This window comes from Podarcis erhardii, assembly GCF_964252035.2.
Source record: "Podarcis erhardii genome assembly, chromosome: 1".
NCBI lineage: Eukaryota > Metazoa > Chordata > Lepidosauria > Squamata > Lacertidae > Podarcis > Podarcis erhardii.
In genome coordinates, this window is record NC_138497.1 from 120,009,554 (window position 1) to 120,032,828 (window position 23,275).

Here is a 23,275-nt window from a genome sequence, read left to right on the forward strand (position 1 = left end):
GCTCATTTTGGTTTAGAGTTGGCAAAGTGGTGTAAGATATGTAGGTGTTCCAGTGAATACTAAAGCTTGGGTCCCAAACTGGTACTTGCTGAATCTAGGACGTCAATAATTCAGACTCTTCTGGCATCAAGTACCCTTTCTATTTAAGAACATCACTGTGTAATCTCTTGCTCGTTCCTATAAATGCAACATGACTTTGCACTTTATTCTAAATGTGCAGTCACACATTATTACAAATACCTAATATCTCTTTGTCATCATCCTAATATAAGATGCCTTGTCGACCATTAGCATTTAGCACATACTGCAATATCAGCTGCGTTTGATTCAAACACCAAAGAGGAGTTACGGGAATTACACTCTTCTTTGATACCTCCCTGTATCTTTTAGGTAGGAGTGTGGATACAATTTTGGTATCTGAACATTTTGTTCCACATTAAGCTTCTGGTCATTCAGAATGTAGCGGATTCTACAAGATGCTGGAGGAATTGGCTTCCTGTGTTATGAATCGGAAATAAAATACGTTTTTTCCCATTCAACTTTTAGTAACATGTGCTGTGACTTTTTGTGTGCAACTTTTGATTAAAATGGTTTGTTATCTATGGTAATTCCTGCAGGCTAACACTAGCAGAATACCATGAACAAGAAGAAATTTTCAAGCTTAGATTAGGACATCTCAAAAAGGTATGTTTAATAGTTTAAACTGGATCTTTTTTCTGATCACACAGTACTGTAACCATAGACTCTACCCCATTGGTTATAGATATGATCCAAGTAAGCTGTTTAAGATTGAAAGAACCATGCCTGTAGCAGGAGCATGCTTTGAAATACTATATAGAGCTGCTCAGATAGTCAAAAGTTGTATGTCACTTTTAAAAGGTGATTTTGCATCGCTTGTGAAAACTTCAGTATTTTGTGTCTTGCATTATACCTTGAAGAATAGCCATTCTGTTAAATGTCTAGTTTTTAATCTAAATTCCATGCTGTCATTTTGAATGACAAGAGGAAGGTATACATAAATTACACATTGGAAATGTTAACAGTTGCTATAAGAATGTGTCAGTTAATATTATAAAGTCAGTAATCTGCATTTTTGGGACACACAACTACACTGTATACTCAGTACTTGTACTTCTTAAAAATTAGCAGTGGTAAACTTATTGTTCAGTTAATAAGATCAGCTTGATTGATATTTTTTAAGAATACTGCTCCTTTTTGGACAGTGGAAGCTTGTAGTTTGCTAAGAAAGGTATTATGCAGCAGAAAGTTCTTCAGGAAAAACACTGCCATCTGTTTTGTTGCTCTTTCAACTCTGAGAAAAATGCTATCCCATAAGAGAGTAGATAAAGATTGATTTTTAAAAGTAAAATATTTCTTTAAGTTCAAACTTCTATTTTTAAATGTAAATAACTTGTTCAAATTTTGTGTGTGTGTGTACCTTATAGTCAGTCTCTAAACTGATTTAACGTCCTCTACCAGATACATTAGGGACGTGGGTGGTGCTGTGGGTTAAACCACAGAGCCTAGGAGACTTGCCGATCAGAAGGTCGGCGGTTCGAATCCCTGCAATGGGGTGAGCTCCTGTTGCTCGGTCCCTGCTCCTGCCAATCTAGCAGTTCGAAAGCACGTCAAAGTGCAAGTAGATAAATAGGTACTGCTCCAGTAGTAAGGTAAATGGCGTTTCCTTGCGCTGCTCTGGTTCGCCAGAAGCGGCTTAGTCATGCTGGCCACATGACCCGGAAGCTGTACGCCGGCTCCCTCGGCCAATAAAGCGAGATGAGCGCCGCAACCCCAGAGTCGGCCACGACTGGACCTAATGGTCAGGGGCCCCTTTACCTTTACCTTTACCTTTTACCAGATACATTGGCTTAAAGGAGGTTTTTCTTATTGAAGAGCCAATTTGATAAATTCTCAAATATGAAAATTTAAATAATTTGCAGATTATTGGATTTACACCACCGTTAAGAAAATATATGAAGTAGAACACATAGGAAACTAGATTTAAGTCAGTCCTTTTGCATGAACCAAATTGAACCCTGCATTTGTCACCTGAGGCCTTTTTCCATATGCCCCCTGCAAGGGAGGTATGGAAGGTGACAACAAGAGAAAAGGCCTTCCCAGTGGTGGCCTTCCCATTTGTGGAATGCTGTGCCGAAGGGGGTGACACCATCACCATTTTTTTATAGAGTTCAGACAAATCCCCCCCCCCCGCAAATGGTTTTGTAGCCTAATTTTCTGCTTATCTTTTATACACATCACCTGTCTCCACATATATATCATTTATACATATCATTCGCCTCTACATGACCAGGCAGGCACAAAAGTTTTTGAACTTGTTCAGTTATGAAACTGGTTGTTTGGGTACTATCCCCATTGTTGCAAGAAAAAAATGGAATACATCAACTAGAGGCTTTGTAGGAGGAAATTAGGTGTACGTCTTTCAATTTCTCTTTCAAATGTTGAGATTCTGAAACAAACAATTCCCTGGTTATCAGCTGAGAGAGGGATAAAAAGTAAACAAACCAACAAACCTTGAGATTTCATAAATTATTTGTTTTGATTTGCAGGAAGAAGCTGAAATACAAGCAGAACTTGAACGTCTGGAAAGAGTTAGAAATCTCCACATACGAGAGCTCAAAAGAATAAACAATGAAGATAATTCTCAGTAAGGCACTAGATTTTAATCTCGCATACTTACTCTTCTCCACCTCACTCGCTCTGGAATAAATGACACACAGATATCCATGCCTCAGCTCTGCAAAACCTGTTTTTGTTTTTATACAAGCAGTACACTTATAACAACAACAACAACAACAACAACAACAGCGAATGTATTTTAAGTTGAATCAGTACTGCTATGATCCAGAACTATAAGAATGAAACACTGCACTCCAGTATTTCTTTTTTTGTATACACAAAAATAATTAGTATTAAAATTAAGTACTTGCCTTTCTCATTGACCAATGTTCTTGCTTCTTCTTTTTTTTTAATAATAAGGTTCAAGGATCATCCTACGTTAAACGAGCGATATTTGTTACTTCATTTACTTGGTCGAGGTGGATTTAGTGAAGTATATAAGGTAATGTCCTCTTCTTGGCTGGTAATATTTATTTATTTATTAAACGCATGCCTACCAACATAGGTGACCCTCTCTAGAACCAATTCACTGAAAAACATTTTAAACAACAAAACTATATCAACTTAAAAGTGTAAAAATAACCCCTCCAGGTTTTCCTGAACAACTAAAAACTGGTAGAAGGATAGAAAAATATAAAATTCAATCTGTCTCCAGAGAATACCCAAACCTTTCAGTTCAAGCTTGGGTTGCAAAGAGCTGTATTGGAATAAGCATAGAGAAGGCAAAATGCCTTTTCAAAGCTGCTGCCTGCTTTTCTTTAAGTGATCTGTACGTACATTTGAAAACTGTGTGTAATTTTTCTTCAGAAATATGGGCCTTGTTTGAACGGCTTAAGAGTTCCCATGGTTTAGTGTTACGAGGGAGGCTAGTTTCAACGAAACATAGTTAAGATTAACCACAGTTTAGAGTTTGAGCGACATGCTAAACAGCAGGTTATTTGAAACTGAAGCTTGGTGACCCCTTACTGTTGTGCTGAGATGTTGTGAAGGAGTGTTCAGCTTGCTGAAACATGTTCCCATAATGCTAAGAACACGTGTGAAGGCAGCTGGTGCCCTTGGTCTGCACATTGCAGTAAACCAGACCTTGTCTATAGCTTGCCGCTGGCGAGGAGAGAGCTTAACCAGTTTGGATGACGCACTAAGCCGAACCTTGGCTTGGCGTGCAGGAGGAAGAGCAAAATGACTGTGAGGGCCTCTCCAGGAACCCGCAATCCTGGCAAACTATAGTTTGGTTTACCTACCCTATCACGTGAACCAGGCTACAGTGGTACCTTGGGTTACATAGGCTTCAGGTTACATACACTTCGGGTTACAGACTCCACTAACCCAGAAATATTACCTCAGGTTAAGAACTTTGCTTCAGGATGAGAACAGAAATCGTGCTCTGGCAGTGCGGCAGCAGCAGGAGGCCCCATTAGCTAAAGTGGTTCTTCAGGTTAAGAACAGTTTCAGGTTAAGAATGGACCTCCAGAACGAATTAAGTACTTAACCTGAGGTACCACTGTATTATAGTGTGTGTTCCTCTGCTGTCTGAATCAGTCAGAAAAGGGGTGACCAAAATGGTCAGGGCACTGGGGCAACTCTCCTGTGAGGAATGGTTACAATGGTTGGGGCTTTGGAAAGGTTGTGTCAGGAAAATATTTGAGGTCTTTAGGATTTTATGCATGCTCTTTCATAGAGGAGGACCAAGCATTATCCAGTGAAGCTGAATGACGGGAGGCACCGAACAGACAAAAGGAAATACTACGTCATGGTGGATACTTAAACTATGCAATCTGCCAAGACAAGATGTGGTGACTAAAAGGGGATTAGACAAATTCAAGGAGAATAAAACTATCCCATCAGGATAGTTGTACACTCATTCCAGGCTGCCTGTGAATACCAGTTGCTTTAGAGCAAAAGCAGAAGAGGACTGTTGCATTCATGTTCTGCCTTTGTTGCCTTCTCATAGACTGTGGGAGGTTACAAATCTGTAAATTTTAAATAATGTTTACCTGCTTTGAGCATTTGATCTGGGAATGATCAAGGAAAAGCTTGTGGGCCAATTAATAATAAGCAGTATTTATTCATTATGAAAACTGCTTTTTAGTGTTTTGAATTAGTAAATGCACGAGTACTGATCACTCTATTTGAAATGAATGTTCAGACTAGGAGATAGTTTAAGAGCAAGTAACCAGGCCATCTCTCAATGTGTAGGAGTGATAGGGAGGGCAGTTTATTTGGCCCCAAAGGCAGATTATGTACAGTGTCCTGGTTGTTGAAATAAGCAAAAATTAGAAAGGTGCCAGACAAATTATCTGACTCTTCTGAGACCATTAATAATAGTATGCTGGCTCCTGAAAAGCTTCTGAGAAAACAGTCAATTAAAAATTCAAGGGTTTTTTTCACTATTGGGCCAGATATGATGTATTGCACTCTCAAGCTATATTGAAATGTTAATAAATACAGTTCTCTGTGACTTGTATTTTACAAAATCTCTTTCTACTACTTCCCCCCCAACCTTCCTTGCAGGCTTTTGATCTCTATGAGCAAAGATACGCTGCTGTGAAGATACACCAGCTTAACAAAAGCTGGAGAGATGAGAAAAAGGAAAACTACCATAAGTAAGCGTTTCAAGAAAACACTTTTTTTTGGTCTTTGTAACAAATTAAAGCTGTTCTGGTGGTCGTGATTATTTTACCTATGTCTTCTAGGCACGCCTGCAGAGAGTATAGAATACACAAAGAACTTGATCATCCAAGGATAGTAAAACTCTATGACTACTTTTCCCTGGATACAGATACGTAAGTGTCTCTGTCTGTCTGTCTGTCTGTCTGTCTGTCTGTCTGTCTGTCTGTCTCTCTCTCTCTCTCTCTCTCTCTCTCTCTCTCTCTCTCACACACACACACACACACACACACACACACACCAGTTAGAAATTAAGACCACCCTTCAGGAACATTTTTGGTTGGACATAAGTAAGGTTTAAATTTCATGGTGTTTGGCCTCAGTGGCTCAGTATTTTCTCTAGTATGATGTTCTGAATGCTGTGGCATTAATTATTGTTCAAGTACAGTGGTACCTTGGTTGTCGAACGGCTTGACTCCCAAACAATTTTGCTCCTGAATGCCGCAGTTTGTGAATGTTTTTCAGAAACCGAATGTCCAACTCTGCTTCCGATTGAGTGCAGGAAGCACCTTGGTTTTTGAAGAAATGATTATTAAGTTCGACAACCAAGGTACCATTGTAGATGGTTCCAGTTTCTTTTGTAAAGTTAAAATGTGATTTCTCCATTTGTGCATACAGTGGTACATCGGGTTACATACGCTTCAGGTTACATACGCTTCAGGTTACAGACTCCGCTAACCTAAAAATAGTGCTTCAGTTTAAGAACTTTGCTTCAGGATGAGAACAGAAATTGTGCTCTGGTGGTGCAGCGGCAGCAGGAGGCCCCATTAGCTAAAGTGGTGCTTCAGGTTAAGAACAGTTTCAGGTTAAGAACGGACCTCTGGAACGAATTAAGTACTTAACCCAAGGTACCACTGTATTCCAAAAAGTTTTTGTGTCAATTCTTCTCTCATTGGGACCTCGTCTTCGTTTTTTCAATTTCTGGGCAAGTAACATTCTTGCAGCTGTTGTTGCATACGTAAATATGTTTCTGTACTGTTTAGGTAGTTCTACCCCTGTAATTCCCAAGAGGAAAGAAAAACTTACTGGAAGAATTAAGAAATCAAGATAACAAACTTTTTTATAAAAGAATGGACATGGTTTATTGAATATTTACAAACAATTGGAAACAGATAAAGACATTGGCAGGGATTATTGTAATAACCTGCTGTTTTAAAAAGAATATAGAATTAAAAGAAATACACAGAAGGATAAGTTAATTTAGGATATGCAGGAAATGATAAAAGAAATTGAAGGAACTGCAGAAAGAGGAGGAAGGAAGTCGATTGTTTGAAATGTTACAATTTTTGTAAAACTATTGAAATGTATACAAATGAAAACCATAAATAAAAGTTAAGTGAAAATGTGCAATTAATGCAAAGAAATGATGTTCCTATTTCCATTGTATGCTTGAATAATTAAATAGCCTTTGTTTCCTTATCTAACTTTTATTTTTTCCCTTTCTAGGTTTTGTACAGTATTAGAATATTGTGAAGGCAACGATTTAGATTTCTATCTCAAGCAACATAAACTAATGACAGAAAAAGAAGCTAGGTCCATTGTAATGCAAATAGTAAATGCACTGCGATATCTCAATGAGATTAAGCCACCTATAATACACTATGATCTTAAACCAGGTAAATAAGAATGGGGGGGGGGAATCATACATTGTATATTATATCTCTAAAACACATTCTTCTCTTAATTCTTAACTAGTGTAGCGCATGCCTCTTTCTTTCTTTCTTTCTTTATTAAACCCATCTGAGTTCACATTGGCCATGATATTCTTTTATGGTATGAGTGCTTGGGATACAGGAGAGGTGTCTCTTTTAATCTCTGTTGTCTTTAATCCTTAACAAAAATGTGAATTTAGTTTTATCACTAAATTTAATCATTTAATCACACTCTTCTTTTTTCTAGCCTCACACACCTATTCTCTCTTTTCTGCTGTTTGCTTTGAAGGCAAATTTGCACACTCTGCCCCCTCACCCCACTACTTAATGTTTTGGCTTCTACACTGAGCTATTTCGATGGATGTCTTCCATATTCTGTATGAATTTGGCTTCAATAGGATTTTCTTGTATCTTAAGCCACTGTGTGTGCTTAATTATAATTAGAAATGGATTGAAGTAGCAATAAAACATCTTTGAATGTGGCTTGAAGTATATATTTGATATGTGTACAATTTTATATCTGCAGCGTTTAGCTCCATGTGCCATGCGCTTGAACTCACAATCTTTATAATGAGGTGCAAAACCTCACATGCATGATTTGCCTTCAGTAAACCAGAAGTATAGTTAATTAGGTATTTTTCATTTGAATATGCAGGTAAATAATACTGCACACATGCCTCTTTCACACAGTTTTTGAGTCTTTTGTTCTTGTGTAGATCACTACCTAATACATTTTTTTTATTCAGTAAATGAAAAAACGTTCAGGCATCTTCCGAAGTCCAAGCTTAGCTAAGGCAAATGGCATAGTACTGGGAAAATACTGAAAGAGCCAACATTGCAGTAAACACACAAAGATCTGATGCATCTACATGATGCAGAGTTAGCACAGTACAGTCATACCTTGGATCCAGAACGCCTTGGTACTCAGACATTTTGGCTGCCAAATTCCACAAACTGGAAGTGAGTGTTCCGGTTTGTGAATGTTCTTTAGAACCCGAACGTCCGACGGGGCTTCCGCAGCTTCTGATTGGCTGCAGGAGCTTCCTGCAGCCAATCAGAAGCCGCGTTTTGGTTTCCGAATGTTTTGGAAGTCAAATGGACTTCTGAAACGGATTCCTTTCAACTTCCAAGGTACGACTGTATTATGAAAACTTGGGAAGAATTAACTTTAACCAAACTGTAGCTGTCCTTTGAAAATCCATGGCTCAAATTCTCCAAGAGATTGTTGAGACACAACTGCCTCTGCTCTCAGGATGGGGCAGTTCTGTGAATATATGAGGAAGACGGAACCATACGCAGCACCTTGAGCCCCTTGGAGGAAATATATAATAATAATATAATAAATATAATAATAAATGAATGAACCATAGATGTGCTAGGGTGTTTCTGTTCTACAATGTCTTCATTTAAACACAATGGAAAAATTGTGAACCACTGCTGGGGGTAGACTTGGTTATTTTAACAAACTCTCTCCCTCTTGATAGGAAACATCCTTTTGGTAGATGGAACAGCATGTGGAGAAATAAAAATTACGGACTTTGGGCTGTCTAAAATAATGGATGACGATAGCTATGGTGTGGATGGAATGGACTTAACTTCACAAGGGGCTGGGACTTACTGGTAATATTATTATTTCCTGTTTGGCAAATGTATTTCTTACTTGTGTGAGAACTGTTTGTAAACCTCCGCCGGCGGATGTAGTTGATGGAAAGAATGTGCTGTCATTGGTTATTTGAGCTTATAACCTGACGGTAGAAGTCTGGATTCAACCTTCGAGTCCCACTAGTGAAAACGCCCGCACAATGGCTTCTGCTAGTGCAATGGGACTTTCTACCCAGGTCCCAACAAATTGCATTTGTGGGGTCAGGAGAATCCTAAGGGGAGCAGGGGGGATAGTTCTGCCTGGCGAGCTGAAATGTTTGTACTGCTGGAACAATTGCTGTAGCGCTGTGTTGAATTCCTTCTACAGAATTAATCTTCTCTAATGCATGGAGATTAGTAGTTATTTAATCTTCAGTTCTTTTATTAATTATTATCATCAAGGTTTTATTGTCTGGTTTCTAGCTGAGGAATGATCACCTTCATTTAGTGCAAACTTGGTGTAGTTTAACATAAAGTATTGGTCACTGATGGAAGAAGGGGATAGTGGCAGAAATGTAGGGTTTTAAAAAAAATCTGGTACAGTAGTTAAGGTTTCTACTGGAAATATGGGAATTGTTATGTACTTTATTATTATTAGAAACAGCATCTCTCCAATGTAGATTATAGTGAATGAATTATTTCTGTTTATTGAGTAGTATATGTTTGCTTATATGTGTTTAGGAATTTCTAACCTAACTTGTCTGCTTTCAAGGCAGCTTAAACCACACTACAGTCATCTGGTCCGAAATTCAGGCTCCTCACTTTTTTTTATTCTGTTCCATAACTTCCTGGTTTGGCATACCATAATCTGTTTCACCTAAAGTGGCTAACTGTGATTTGTGCTTGCTATCCAAACCAGATGTGGGTGGCGCTGTGGGTTAAACCACTGAGCCTAGGACTTGCCGATCAGAAGGTCGGTGGTTCGAATCCCCACGACGGGGTGAGGTCCCGTTGCTCGGTCCCAGCTCCTGCCAACCTACCAGTTCAAAAGCACGTCAAAGTGCAAGTAGATAAATAGGTACCGCTCCAGCGGGAAGGTAAACGGCATTTCCGTGCGCTGCTCTGGTTCGCCAGAAGCGGCTTAGTCATGCTGGCCACATGATCCGGAAGCTGTACGCCGGCTCCCTTGGCCAATAAAGCGAGATGAGTGCCGCAACCCCAGAGTCCTCCGTGACTGGACCTAATGGACAGGGCTCCCTTTACCTTATCCAAACCAGAATTGGAAGCCATTTTTTGAAGTGGGGTTCCAATCCTGGTTTGTAGAGCAGACACAAATCACAGCTTGTCAGTTGAGATGTAACGACAATCTGTATCTCTCATAAATACTTCCAAAAATCAGCCTGCTTCTGGAGGGGGAATGTTCTTAATGTGTCTGTTTTCAGTGACTGAGTTTCTATTTTTTCTATCAGGTATTTGCCTCCAGAGTGCTTTGTTGTGGGCAAAGAGCCACCCAAAATTTCTAACAAAGTGGATGTGTGGTCAGTTGGAGTAATCTTTTTCCAGTGTCTATATGGTCGAAAGGTAAAAACAAACCCTTAAACGTAAAGTTTTCTAGTGCATTTCAGTACATCTTCAACGTGGTCTTTTTGAAGGGGGGAAAAACCATTTCTGGAAGTAGGTATGGTTCTTCAGCCTCCACCATTTGCGTTTTCCCAACAAGGAGAACTTCTTTTTAAGTGGAATAATTTTAGAATAAAAAAGGTGATGTTGCTGATTTCTTTTACTGATATTTGGACATTTAGCAATCACTGTCCAAACTTTTCCCTTTCTCCAGCCATTTGGTCATAACCAGTCCCAACAAGATATACTTCAAGAAAATACAATATTAAAAGCCACTGAAGTACAGTTCCCAGTGAAGCCTGTTGTGAGCAATGAAGCCAAGGTAATATTCATGGACTCAAGGTATACATTCTGCTAGAATATGATGTAGTCAACCTCGAGATGGATTTTGCTTCAGGGTTAAGGTCAAGAGATAACGTTGAGGCAAATTGTAACAAAATTTGTGTTAAGGTGTTTTTTTAAAAAATAGCACACGATATTTCAATTCATGTATGTCAATAAATAAATTTGAAAGTAAATGCAAAGTATCATTTGCATTGCATATATATTAAATTGGTCATACTATAAAATGTAAGATACTAAAAGTAATAATTTCCTGAAAATCTTGCTCTCAGACTCTCATATACTTGAATATACTTGAATATACTTGAATTTTTTGGGGGTGTACTCATAACTAAATTTACTAATCACCCATGAAAACAGACAAATTCCAGATTGTAGTAGTAAATATTTAAAGATTCTTGACTATTTCTGAAATCAGTTTTGATATTCCAGCAGGACTAAGCGGATGAAACAATTAATTTCATCCTTTAGCATTTGTTAGTGCTTCTCCTTCTAGAGAGGCCAGAAGTGCTTTGAATCAGTTTCCCATACACTGTGTCATTAATGCCATCTAATTTTAGTGTGTATTTGTCATTGTGAACTAGCAAAGCCACAATGACCACGTTAGAACAGTTGTTTAAGTTCCCATGATAGATTCTGAATGCAAAATTTGAGATTTCATTAGCACAAAACATGATGTGAGTGCAGAGGATATCAGTAAATGAAAATTTTGTACCAGAAACTCTCAGCAAGTCCCATGCTCCAATTTATGCACATGAGTACTTAATTATGGGAGTGATTCTCTCCCCTCCCCAGTTACTGGTTTACTTAAAAAAAGCAAATATAAATCTTGCATTTTTCTGTTGATTCCAAAAAAGAAAAAAGGTAAACCATTGCATGTAGATTATAATTGTGTGTCAAAAATTACCTTGCTGAATGGGGGATCAGGTGACGTCTGATCCAGTCCCCCAGCTGGGATCTAAAGAGCCCCATCTGTGCACAGGAATATTCTGGTTTTGAATTCTGGCCTCGGCCCTCTTTTGCTGGATGGGACGCCATTCCACTGGGTTCTCGGACCTTCAGTAGCAATTTGTGGCAAGGAGAGGCCGCTGTAGAAAAGAGTGTGTCAACCAGATGCCCTAAGAAACACGAAAGTAAGACAGAAAGAGACCACTGCCACCTGCAGTTTGGCTGGCATTTGGTAAATTGGAGGCGAACCACCGTATTTTTCGCTCTATAGGACGCACTTTCCCCCCTCCAAAAGTGAAGGGGAAATGTGTGTGTGTCCTATGGAGCGAATGCAGGCTTTCGCTGAAGCCAGGCTTCAGGCAGCTATCCGCAAGCCTTCGGAGCGCAGCAGGAGTTCCCGCTGCGCTCTCCAAGCTTGCGGATAGCTGCCTGTTCTGGGGGCTGGGGTTGGGGGAAGCTCGGGCTTCCCCCGCCCCAGCCCTGTGGCTAAAAATGAAGCCGCACGCAGCCTCTCCCGGCTGGAGAGGTTGCGTGTGGCTAAAGAGGAAGCCAAGACAGCCAGCAGGATGGATCCCGCTGGCTGTCTTGGCTTCTTTGCTCTTTGGGGCTGGGGGGGGGAATATTTTTCCCCCCTTTATTTCCCCCCCTTAAAACTAGGTGCGCCCTATGGTCCGGTGCGCCCTGTGGAGTGAAAAATACGGTACCTCCTCAACATGGAAATTCTGTTCTTTACTGCAAAGGCTACACACCATTCATAGAGCCTGTCCTTTGAATTAATCTGGTATGCTTTTAATCTGATGGTTAGCACAGCCACCTGTCAAGAAGCTGGAACTCTTTGTGCTTGGCACCCTCCCACAACATCCTCTGCTTAGGAGACAGATAGACATGCGTGTGATAAATGGATAGCGTATGAAAATTATATCCCATGCATTTCACAAGGGAAATCGTAATTGCTAATCTTTTGCCCGTATGTGTTAGCGAAGGATGCTAGCGAGGTATGATTTGGAGCAGACATTGAAATATATGGAGGAGCAACTTGCAAGGCATGAGCTCTCGACCCCTTAGAAGGTGGGGCCTTTTGCGTAGAACGCCTGCATATTAACACACCTGCCATCATGAGATCAGAAACTTGCTTTAAAAAAATCTGTGATTCTGTACCAGCTTTCAGATTCTCCCAAATTCCAGGCCTGGTAAACCACCAGTCCCATTTCTAAAGGTTTACTTTTGTGTAACATTTAAAAACTCCTATTTTTATCGATGTTTTCATGAAACTTTATTTCTGCTTAGTTTGTCAAGTAATCCGCAGCCCCTCCCCCCAAATTTTACGCGTTAAAGATGTAGAACAGACAAGCAGGGAGGGGCTGGCAGAAAGGTGAACACAACATTAATTATTAAATTTGCAAATATAATATAAGTAAGGTTCAGCAACAGAATTTTTATCTCCCTTTTCAAAGCTGGACGCTTAGTGAACAAAGCAAGAATTCTGTTGGAAGCTGGAACAGTAGCACTTTCAGTTTAGTGCTAACTTTACTCTTTTAATTTGACTGTTCAGAAATGTCTGCAGTTCACAGTGGCTGCGTACATTTCCAAATATCATTGGACAGTTCATTTATGGTCACGCTGTATTTATGTAATAAAAGTTTGGGAGAAAAGAGTGTATAAATTAACATCTCTAAGCATTCACATATTGTCTCAGTGCCCACATCTTTGCAGATTAAACAATAATTTGAGTGGCACAGGATGGAGGTTCAAACTGAGAACGTCTTGTGCAAATTCTGCACAAGCTAAAATCTGAATTAAATCAGAAACTTTTAGCTCATCCTTCTGATGACTATGCTAGTTCACTCTGTGGTGTTAGTGGGTATCAGATGATGAGCACATCTCCATGTTGAATCAAAAGCCCACTTAACAACTTTCACTTATATTTTTAGTACCTTAAAGAACTCAGAACCCTCACCAGAAGAGGTGATTCAGACCTCGTTTACTGTTAAGAGAATTTGCTCAATATTCCCCCCCCCCCTCTTTCCGCAGGCATTTATCAGACGTTGCTTGGCATACCGTAAGGAGGACCGGTTCGATGTTCATCAGCTAGCTAATGATGCTTACCTACTCCCGCACATGAGAAGATCAAATTCTTCAGGAAACTTGCATATGACTGGACTGGCAGCATCTCCCACGCCGCCAATATCCAGCATTATTCCCTACTGAAGCTTCTTAAACATGGAAGGCTTGCATGATATCATCATGTAGTTTTGCTGCAGCGGACTTTCATCTGAAAGCGTTGGATTAGTGTTTTGACACAAGTTTAACAAATGGGGTGTTCAGACTGTGGCTCTTCTACAAATGTCATTTCTATGATTGGACTGGATCATGGTCTGTGAAGGGTACATTCATTTCAGACTCTCATATTGGAAACATTGAAGGACAGCATTACCTGTTGCCTCCAAGCAGATGTACTGTGTTTTTAAGACTGAAGAAAATGCGTGTTTTCAGGTTGCCGGGAGGGGAACACTGTAAATAGCCTTTTTAATACTTAACAACACTTTTGGTTGATACTGGAGAGCTCTAATAAGGGTAGTTTTTCATTATTTGAATAAAGAAGAAAATGAATGAAGCACGGAAGAACAGCACAGTGCCTGGACAAAAAGCTAAATAAAGAATCTTTCTTCCCAAGAAGTCAACATTTCAGAAACCAAAGTAAAAATGAGAGACACAGCTGTGTATTGTTAATTTCTTTGGATAGAAGTGATTTAGTATTCTGGGGGCTGGGGAGAAATCTTTAAAATAACTGTTACGTTGGTTGAATGACTGTATTTCCAAAGGGATAAAAATAGCATTTTAAGTAAGGTAGCAAAAGCTAGTTTGGAAACTAGTTCAATTATTTAAATGGCATTTTGATACTTAGCGGACTTGTCAACTGATATCCGCTGCCCAGGCTTTTGTAGAGGGATCTACAAAGGCCATGTATGTAACCAAAAGCAAACAGGTCATATTCAATGTTTCTATGCAGGATAATGACAAAATTCCCTTCTAACTGTATTGTAAATTGTTGTACAGAGGTCATATTTTCAGTTTAAAAAATTTCAGCAACTTATTCCTGTACAAATGTTTAAAGTATGGCTTTTCTAATTGGATATTGTATTTTTTTTAAGTCTCATTGAAGGCGCTTTTAATTGCTGCTAAATGATGTTGCTTTTGCTTTTGCAAAAAATAAAAATAAAATAAATCAAATGACCTCCTTAAGGTGCAAGTCAACTGTACGTCCTAGAGAGACTGAAAAGTAGATAATTCATTAACAATCAAGGCATGTAAAACTGATCTGTGTTGGAACTATACAGTGCAGTTCAAGTCAGTTTCCTGAGCTGGAGCACGTTGATAATAGATGTAGAAGTTGTTTATGGTTATTCACGGTTTCTGGAAATTCTGTCTACAAGGTGGGAAGATGTTCCTCTAAAGAGATGTTTCTTGTGGCCTGTACAGATATTTTAAAATGTGAAACATTTTCTAACTGCCTTGTACGGTAGAATCTTTTTTTTTTCAGAATGCAGTATCTCTCCCATACAAGATTCCTTTTACTGTCACATTCATAATGCTGAATACCTGTACGTAACTTTGTCCATGTTGCAGAAAGGAAGGCTGTATTACCACAAGGTTTTTTCCCCCCCATTTAATATTGTACAGTTAAACTGTGGCTCTTGTTTCTGATGTTGCAAGCCATTTTGTTTTCATTGTACATAAGGATACATTAACTGTCTCTTCAAGATGCTGCTGAAATTGTAGAGAATGTAGCCAAAACAGTAATAAAATAATGACAGTTGGAATTTCAAGTAGTTCTCAAGTTATTGCTTTGGATTGAGAAGGGCATTGGCGATAGAAAATCGTTCGTTTTTGTATCGGAACACTAAGTTCTGATCTTGGAGGCAGTCCATATATTATGTGGGAACAATGAGAAAGACACAGTACAAGTGACAAGGGCTATTACTACTTTCCCCAAGTTCTACAGTGGTGATGTGTGCATTTTCTTACATTGAGATCTGTGCGTTTCAAAGTCACCTGGGACGGACTAATCCCCTTGCAGCTGACATGCATGAGACCCACATCTCACATTATTGCAGTTGGGGACAGGAGTCTTTTGCGCAGCTTCTCACTTCTAAGCACAGTCATACCTCGGGTTATAGACGCTAGAGGTTGCGTTTTTTCATGTTACGGACCTCCGAAACCTGGAAGTCCTGGAACAGGTTACTTCTGTGTTTCGGTGGTTGTGCATGCGCAGAAGCACTAAATCGCACTTTGTGCATGCGCAGAAGTTCTGAATCGCAACCCATGCATGCACAGGTGCACAGCTGCGGGTTGCGAACGTGCATCCCGCACGGATCATGTTCACAACCCGAGCGCCCACTGTACTATGTTTGCTTGGGGGCATATAAAGAATCCGGATGCTAGGAAATTCAGGAGAGAGACAAAGGCAAAATTAAAACAGTGGCATTAGCTTCCATAAGATGAGGTGATGTCTACCAACTTGGATGGTTTTAAAAGAGGTTACACATTTACGGAGAATGAGACTTATCACTGGGGACCAGGCATGGTTGCTATAGACTGTCTTTGCGTTGTTTGATTTCAGTGGACTTATAATTGCAATAAACTTTATAAACCCATGCTTGAACACCAGATCTACATCCGCATAGATCTCCCTTGCTCTAGTTCATATTGTAATTTTGATGTTTTTGGCTGTGCGGAGATTATGAACCAGTCTTTCTTGGAGCTGAATTAAGTTGCAATTTTTTTCCCTTTTGCATAAAATTTCACTTTGGCTCCATGCAGGATGCACTTCAGAATGTGTTGAAGACTTTGTAACAGGAGCAGCAACCCCATATATCCATTTGCCCTTTCAGTGTGTTTGTCTTTATTTTACCTACAAAAAGCAAAAGCAGGGGGTTACAGATCTTTTAAAGATGTTTTACTTGAATTCCCCCACTAATCTCCTGAAATGTGCATGTGGTTAATTTGGAACCTGAACAGGTAAGGATAAAAGGCAGAACACCGCAATCATGACTAGTAGCCATTGGTAGGCTTTACTGCCATGGATTTGTCTAATCCTCAGATAGGTGCCATTTGGGCCTGGCGTTTTGTTTTGTAGGTTTTTATTTTCCCTATTAGACCAAGTACTTGGTCTCTCATCACTATTTGCCTCAGTCCCTCAAACTGCCTTCCAGCAAAAGTTAGTTCCGTCTCAGGGATATGCCCTCTGTCTTCCTCTCTGAAGACTGATGCAAATATATATATATAAATTTCATTCAGCTTCTCTGCAATCTTTTCATTCTCCTTTAGCATAGCATTAGACTCATTTGTCTTCCAAGGGTCCAACCACGTCTAGCTGATCCTCTGCCACTAATATATTTAAATATTTTGTTGCTGCTGTTCTTAAAGGGGTACATTGTACTTTTAGAAAATTCTTTCTTAGCATTCCTTATTGTCTGCTTGCATTTCTTTTGACCAAGTTTGTGTTCCATTTTCTTCGCATTTACACATGACTTCCATTTCCTGAAGGAAGACTTCTTGCCTCTAATAGCTTTCATAAATCACGCTGACATCCTCTTGGCCCTGATCTGTGGTATACACTCCAGCTGAGCTTTCTACATTGTGTTTTTAAACAACTCCAAAGCATTTTGGAGTGATTTGACCATCTTGACACTGCCTTTCAACTTTTTACCAGCTCTCCCCCAGTTTTGAGAGGCTACTTCTTTCGAAGTCACATGCAACCATGTTTCATTTTCTTGGCAATTGACAATTTACTTGGTCCATTTAATTTTATTAAATTTAATACCATTTAATTTAATAGCACTTGGTCCATATTCCCAATTTCTTCAGCTTATATCTTGCACCAAATCCTAGGTGCTCTTCAAGATTAATATCCAGGGTTACCAACCCTCTGGGTCTGTTCCATGACCAACTGTTTCAAAGCACAATTGTGTAAGGTACACGGGATGTGGGTGGCGCTGTGGTCTAAACCACTGAGCCTCTTGGGCTTGCCAATCAGAAGGTCGGCAGTTTGAATCCCCACGACGGGGTGAGCTCCCATTGCTCTGTCCCAGCTCCTGCTAACCTAGCAGTTCAAAAGCATGCCAGTGCAAGTAGATAAATAGGTACCGCTGCGGCGGGAAGGTAAACGGCATTTCCATGCACTCTGGTTTTCGTCACGGTGTCCCATTGTGCCAGAAGCGGTTTAGTCATGCTGGCCACATGACCCGGAAAGGTAGCTGTGGACAAACACTGGCTCCCTCAGCCTAAAAGCGAGATGAGCGCCGCAACACCATAGTTGCCTTTGACCGGACTTAACCGTCCAGGGGTCCTTTACCTTTTACCTTTTTACCTGTGTAAGGTACCTACAAATTATACCTCTTTTTCAAAAAAATTATTTGCGTTTCTGATATAATTCCATGTCAACTAAATAAGGACAAAAATAATACAATAAGAAAAGAATTTCTGAAATAAAAAAGAGGTTGCAATTTAAGATTTCCAAGAGTAAAACAAAACATTCCTTAGCCGACTTCCTCTCCTCTCCTTCCATTGTTCCTTTTATCTCCTCTCTCACGTTTCCTTGGTTCACCCCGTCTATTGTAGTCACTATTTTTATAAACTTTAGTTATTTCTTACACTGCTGAAAATCTTACCATCCTGCTAGGTGGATTGTTTGCTTATAATACTTTTTCATTTATTCAATAAACAATATCCAGTCCTCCTGAAATTTTACCTCTTTGTCATGATTGGAAGACACGTCTAGCGAGCCCATGTGAGGGCCATTGAAATCACCCATCACTGCAACATTTCCTCTTTGGCCTGCTTCCTTGATTTCATTCATCTCAAGATCTCTCTGAGTATTTTGATCAGGAGAACAATAGCATGTACCCAATACCAAATCACTCTCAGAGCCCGGGGTCACCACCCACAACGATTCTGCGGAGGAGACCACCCCTTTGGGGATTTTTAGCTTACAGGACAGAGTGCTGTCTTTGATGTATTGATGGATAGCACATTCTTCCCTGTCTTTCCTATACAGTTTATATCCAAAGCTAACACTGTCTCACTGGTTCTCTCCATTCTAGTTATGTCCATTTATGTCTAATATTTCAGTGCTGTTCTCTTAAGACAAAGCACTGCACCCATCTTGGCTCAAGAGACTTCTAGCATTAGCATAGAAACCATAGCTGTCAACTTACAGATTTGAAAATAAGGGACCAGCAGCCTCGAAAATAAGGGATCAGCAGCCAAAATAAGGGATCAACAATTACTTTGATAAAATACATATTTTGTTGTGTGCAAATGGCTTTAGATACCTATTAGGTCCATAAATTACCATATAGCACATATTCAACACAAAAAAACAGCAACGATTTGTTATTGACAAAGGACAGCTAGACATAGAAAGGGCCCCATTACCTTCAGTAGCTTATTTAAGGGACATCATCAATAAGGGACAGTATTGGGACTTGGCACTGGGATAAGGGACTGTCCCGCCAAATAAGGGACGCATGACAGCTATGATAGAAACCCTTATATACAGTGTCTCTCTTCCAATGTCTTTGGCTCTCTGAATCGTTATCCTGTGCCCCTTTACTCTCAATGCCTAATTCTACGCCTCTCTTATTTATTTTTTCATCATTTCTCCCCCATATTCATCCCAAGGGGGAGGTTGGTTTTGAACTGGACCCTCCTCAAATCCTGTCAACTTCCCCCCCTCCCCATAATCAGTTTAAAAAGCTACTTTGCCACCATGTTAATTTGAAGAATTAATAGTCTGGTTCTTATCCTGGTTCATGTGGAGGCCATATCTTCTCCACAGGCTTCACTTATCCCAAAATATTCCCCCATGACCAAAATCCAAGCCCTTCCTCCTAATACGTTTTTTTTCCAGTTGGAACTCACCAGAACTGAGTTCTGGCACCTCGCAGTTGGGTGCCATTGCCATTCTAAGAGAATGAGGGAATCATTCATGGTGAGTTAAAGTAAGGTGAGTTGGTCAATAAAAGGTAAAGGGACCCCTGACCATTAGGTCCAGTTGTGACTGACTCTGGGGTTGCAGCACTCATCTCGCTTTACTGGCTGAGGGAGCCGGCGTACAGCTTCCGGGTCATGTGGCCTGCATGACTAAGCCACTTCTGGAGAACTAGAGCAGTGCACGGAAACGCCGTTTACCTTCCCGCCAGAGCAGTACCTATTTATCTACTTTCACTAGCATGCTTTTGAACTGCTAGGTTGGCAGGAGCAGGGACCAAGCAACAGGATCTCACCCCGTCGCGGGGATTCAAACCACCGACCTTCTGATTGGCAAGTCCTAGGCTCTGTGGTTTAACCCACAGCGCCACCCGCATGTTGGTCAATAGGGGAAACAAAAGGCCCAGAGGAACAATATCCCAATATATTTATTAGAATTAAAGTGCCAGGATGTTGTGAAGAAGATTTTGAGCTCCTCGGACCTCACCAGGCAAGATGTTTTCTTACTTTATTTATTTATTTTATAGCTGCCCCATGAAATGAGTTCTCTGGGCAGCTCACAAAGAGTTCAAGAAACAGTAGGATCTTCAGGGGTGAGGAGGAAAGAGAGAGGGGGTTCTTTTTTTGTTTGCCACAAAACACAATTCCAGCAGCATTGATGGAATTGTGGTTGCCTTCTTCTCCAAAGGCTATTGATGGTGAATTGTATAATGAGCTGAACTTCAAAGACTTGCTGGGACTACTGAATTTGTTCACTATGCAAGTCCAGTATTCTGCTAACTGAAAATTGCCTGGACAGTTTGTGAGTGAGAATGATCAGCTTCTTGTCAAGTATTATGTTTTCAGAGCCTTCTATATAAGTGGTTTCTAGTTGTTGTTGTTTTAAGTGATGGGAATCTCTTTTTTAAGAAAAGTTTTAAGAATTATATTATGCAAGCATGGGAGCTGGGAATTGTCGGAATAACTTGCAAGGTTGCAGATATCAAGTTGTGGCTCATCAGGTATGGGGTATTGATCCATAAAGGTGAGGGCTGCATACTATAAAGGTATCACAGTACCAAGCATTGTACTCTTCTCTTTAATTGTATTAACATCAACTTTCTTAAGTAAAACAGGCTTCATAATTGGAACAATCAGCAGCTTGAGTGGCAGCTCAATTAATCAGTGGAATTGGCAGTGAAATCTCTGATTAATTAAACGCTTAACAAATTTAATACTGAAATGATGCCTTTTTAAACTAATGCTTTCCCACTCAGCAGGCTTCTGTTTGTAATTAAAGTTGTCTTTAACATAATTGGAAATGTGAACCTCCGGTAGAATTTGTCTTTGGGAAAGATGATAGTGAAATGGATGTCAAATTGTGGTTTACTAAACCAAAAAAATAATAAAATACTTTTCAGATAAGACCACTTATTTTTCAGCAACCTGTAGCTGGCTGGAAAGAACTGTGTCCCTGAACATGTGCAGAGTACCTTCCACAGATGGGTGGAAAATTGCAGTCAACTACTGTGTGTCTGGTAAGAGCGGGGAAAGCTTTTGGCTTCAAAGGCATGATTTTCGTATTCCGCAGATGAAGTGTGGTATAGAAATTTAACTCACCTAGACAGAATGATCAACTTCTATAGAAAATTTATGTGATTCCACTGATGTTAACTGTGTCTGAAGCGACTTACTGACTTGGGTTAATCAAATATCTTGAATTTCAATTGGTTGCTTATTTTTAATGTGATGCCCAACAGGAGCCAAATTAGACATGATACACATTGCATAGTTTGTCCTTTTGTCTCCTTTTGTGGTTAATTTTAACTTTATATTTCCAAACAGGTAACTGTACAGATATAAGAAATGAAACCAAGTAACACCCCAGAGGACAGGATCACACTTCAAAACGACCTTGACAGATTAGAGAACTGGGCCAAAACAAACAAGATGAATTTTAACAGGGATAAATGTAAAGTATTGCACTTGGGCAAAAAAAATGAGAGGCACAAATACAAGATGGGTGACACCTAGCTTGAGAGCAGTACATGTGAAAAGGATCTAGGAGTCTTGGTTGACCACAAACTTGACATGAGCCAACAGTGTGACGCGGCAGCTAAAAAAGCCAATGCAATTCTGGGCTGCATCAATAGGAGTATAGCATCTAGATCAAGGGAAGTAATAGTGCCACTGTATTCTGCTCTGGTCAGACCTCACTTGGAGTACTGTGTCCAGTTCTGGGCACCACAGTTCAAGAAGGACACTGACAAACTGGAACGGGTCCAGAGGAGGGCAACCAAAATGGTCAAAGGCCTGGAAATGATGCCTTATGAGGAACGGCTAAGGGAGCTGGGCATGTTTAGCCTGGAGAAGAGGAGGTTAAGGGGTGATATGATAGCCATGTTCAAATATATAAAAGGATGTCACATAGAGGAGGGAGAAAGGTTGTTTTCTGCTGCTCCAGAGAAGCGGACACAGAGCAATGGATCCAAACTACAAGAAAAAAGATTCCACCTAAACATTAGGAAGAACTTCCTGACAGTAAGAGCTGTTCGACAGTGGAATTTGCTGCCAAGGAGTGTGGTGGAGTCTCCTTCTTTGGAGGTCTTTAAGCAGAGGCTTGACAACCATATGTCAGGAGTGCTCTGATGGTGTTTCCTGCTTGGCAGGGGGTTGGACTCGATGGCCCTTGTGGTCTCTTCCAACTCTATGGTTCTATGATTCTATTCTATGATTCTAAGGAAAAATCAAACCGATCCCACTTCAACATTAATCCAATCACCTTGAGCAGACATATAATCAAGGTGTCAATAATAATAACCTGATAGCTTGTTAAAAGAACAGTTTACATTAACTAATTTACATGGCAAGGACAATACATATCAGGATCAGTGGAATTTTATGATTTCCAGATCTTTGCCTAATGTGATTGGGGAATCTCTGTTGCCGTCTTTTTATGTTAGCAAAACTAATAAAATCCGACCACCCTTTAGCAACTCTTATCTGGTTCTGAGAATCCTTTTAGAGCCCTTAGTTTTTGCATTAATCTCTCTGTTAAATGCTAGGTACCATACTTGGTGGCACCAATATTCCAGAGTCTCCCTCTTCAGTTCCTTCAGTCATTTTTATTCCAACTGTCATCAGCAAAAAGCTTTGCTATTTGTTTCTGAGTTTGAGGTTGAGTTGAGGTTCATCAAGGCTAGCTGTGGGTTTTTGTCCAGACTGCTATATAACCTCCTAAGCTAAAGGTAAAGGGAACCCTGACCATTAGGTCCAGTCGTGGCCGACTCTGGGGTTGCGGCGCTTATCTCACTTTATTGGCCGAGGGAGCCAGCATACAGCTTCTGGGTCATGTGGTCAGCATGACTAAGCCGCTTCTGGCGAACCAGAGCAGCACAGGGAAATGCCATTTACCTTCCCGCTGAAGTGGTACCTATTTATCTACTTGCACTTTTAGGTGCTTTTGAACTGTTAGGTTGGCAGGAGCAGGGACCGAGCAACGGGAGCTCACCCCGTCGTGGGGATTCAAACTGCCGACCTTCTGATCAGCAAGTCTTAGGCTCTGTGGTTTAACCCACAGCACTACCTGCGTCCCAATATAACCTCCTATTTTTCACCAAATGCACAATTCCAGAAATGGTGAGCCCATGGGCAGGACCACCACATATGGTGATAGGTACCAGGTTCTGCAGTATAGCACTGGAACTCATTAAATACAACCATGTGGTATGCGTGCTATCTTTAGCATAGATTATTTGACCAGGGTTGATGCTGTTTATACAACTGATTTATTCCACAAATTAACTGGGTCAACTTCCTCAGTTTATATACCCCAATAACACCTGTTCCCAATCACA

At 40.2% G+C, this 23,275-nt stretch overlaps 1 protein-coding gene across 2 annotated transcripts in view; it reads left to right on the forward strand.

Moving 5' to 3' along the window:
• TLK1 (tousled like kinase 1) overlaps nucleotides 1-15,274 on the forward strand; it is a 66,657-nt gene extending 51,383 nt beyond the window's left edge. For both annotated transcript variants that reach the window (XM_081871830.1, XM_081871831.1), the window contains exons 12-21: nucleotides 618-684; nucleotides 2,568-2,665; nucleotides 2,998-3,079; nucleotides 5,149-5,240; nucleotides 5,331-5,420; nucleotides 6,751-6,920; nucleotides 8,441-8,576; nucleotides 10,007-10,118; nucleotides 10,372-10,479; nucleotides 13,479-15,274. In XM_081871830.1, coding sequence (XP_081727956.1) covers nucleotides 618-684; nucleotides 2,568-2,665; nucleotides 2,998-3,079; nucleotides 5,149-5,240; nucleotides 5,331-5,420; nucleotides 6,751-6,920; nucleotides 8,441-8,576; nucleotides 10,007-10,118; nucleotides 10,372-10,479; nucleotides 13,479-13,655 — 1,132 coding nt within the window. In that variant the 3' untranslated portion in view covers nucleotides 13,656-15,274. The remainder of the gene's footprint in view (nucleotides 1-617; nucleotides 685-2,567; nucleotides 2,666-2,997; nucleotides 3,080-5,148; nucleotides 5,241-5,330; nucleotides 5,421-6,750; nucleotides 6,921-8,440; nucleotides 8,577-10,006; nucleotides 10,119-10,371; nucleotides 10,480-13,478) is intronic.
• The last annotated feature ends 8,001 nt before the right edge of the window (nucleotides 15,275-23,275 follow it).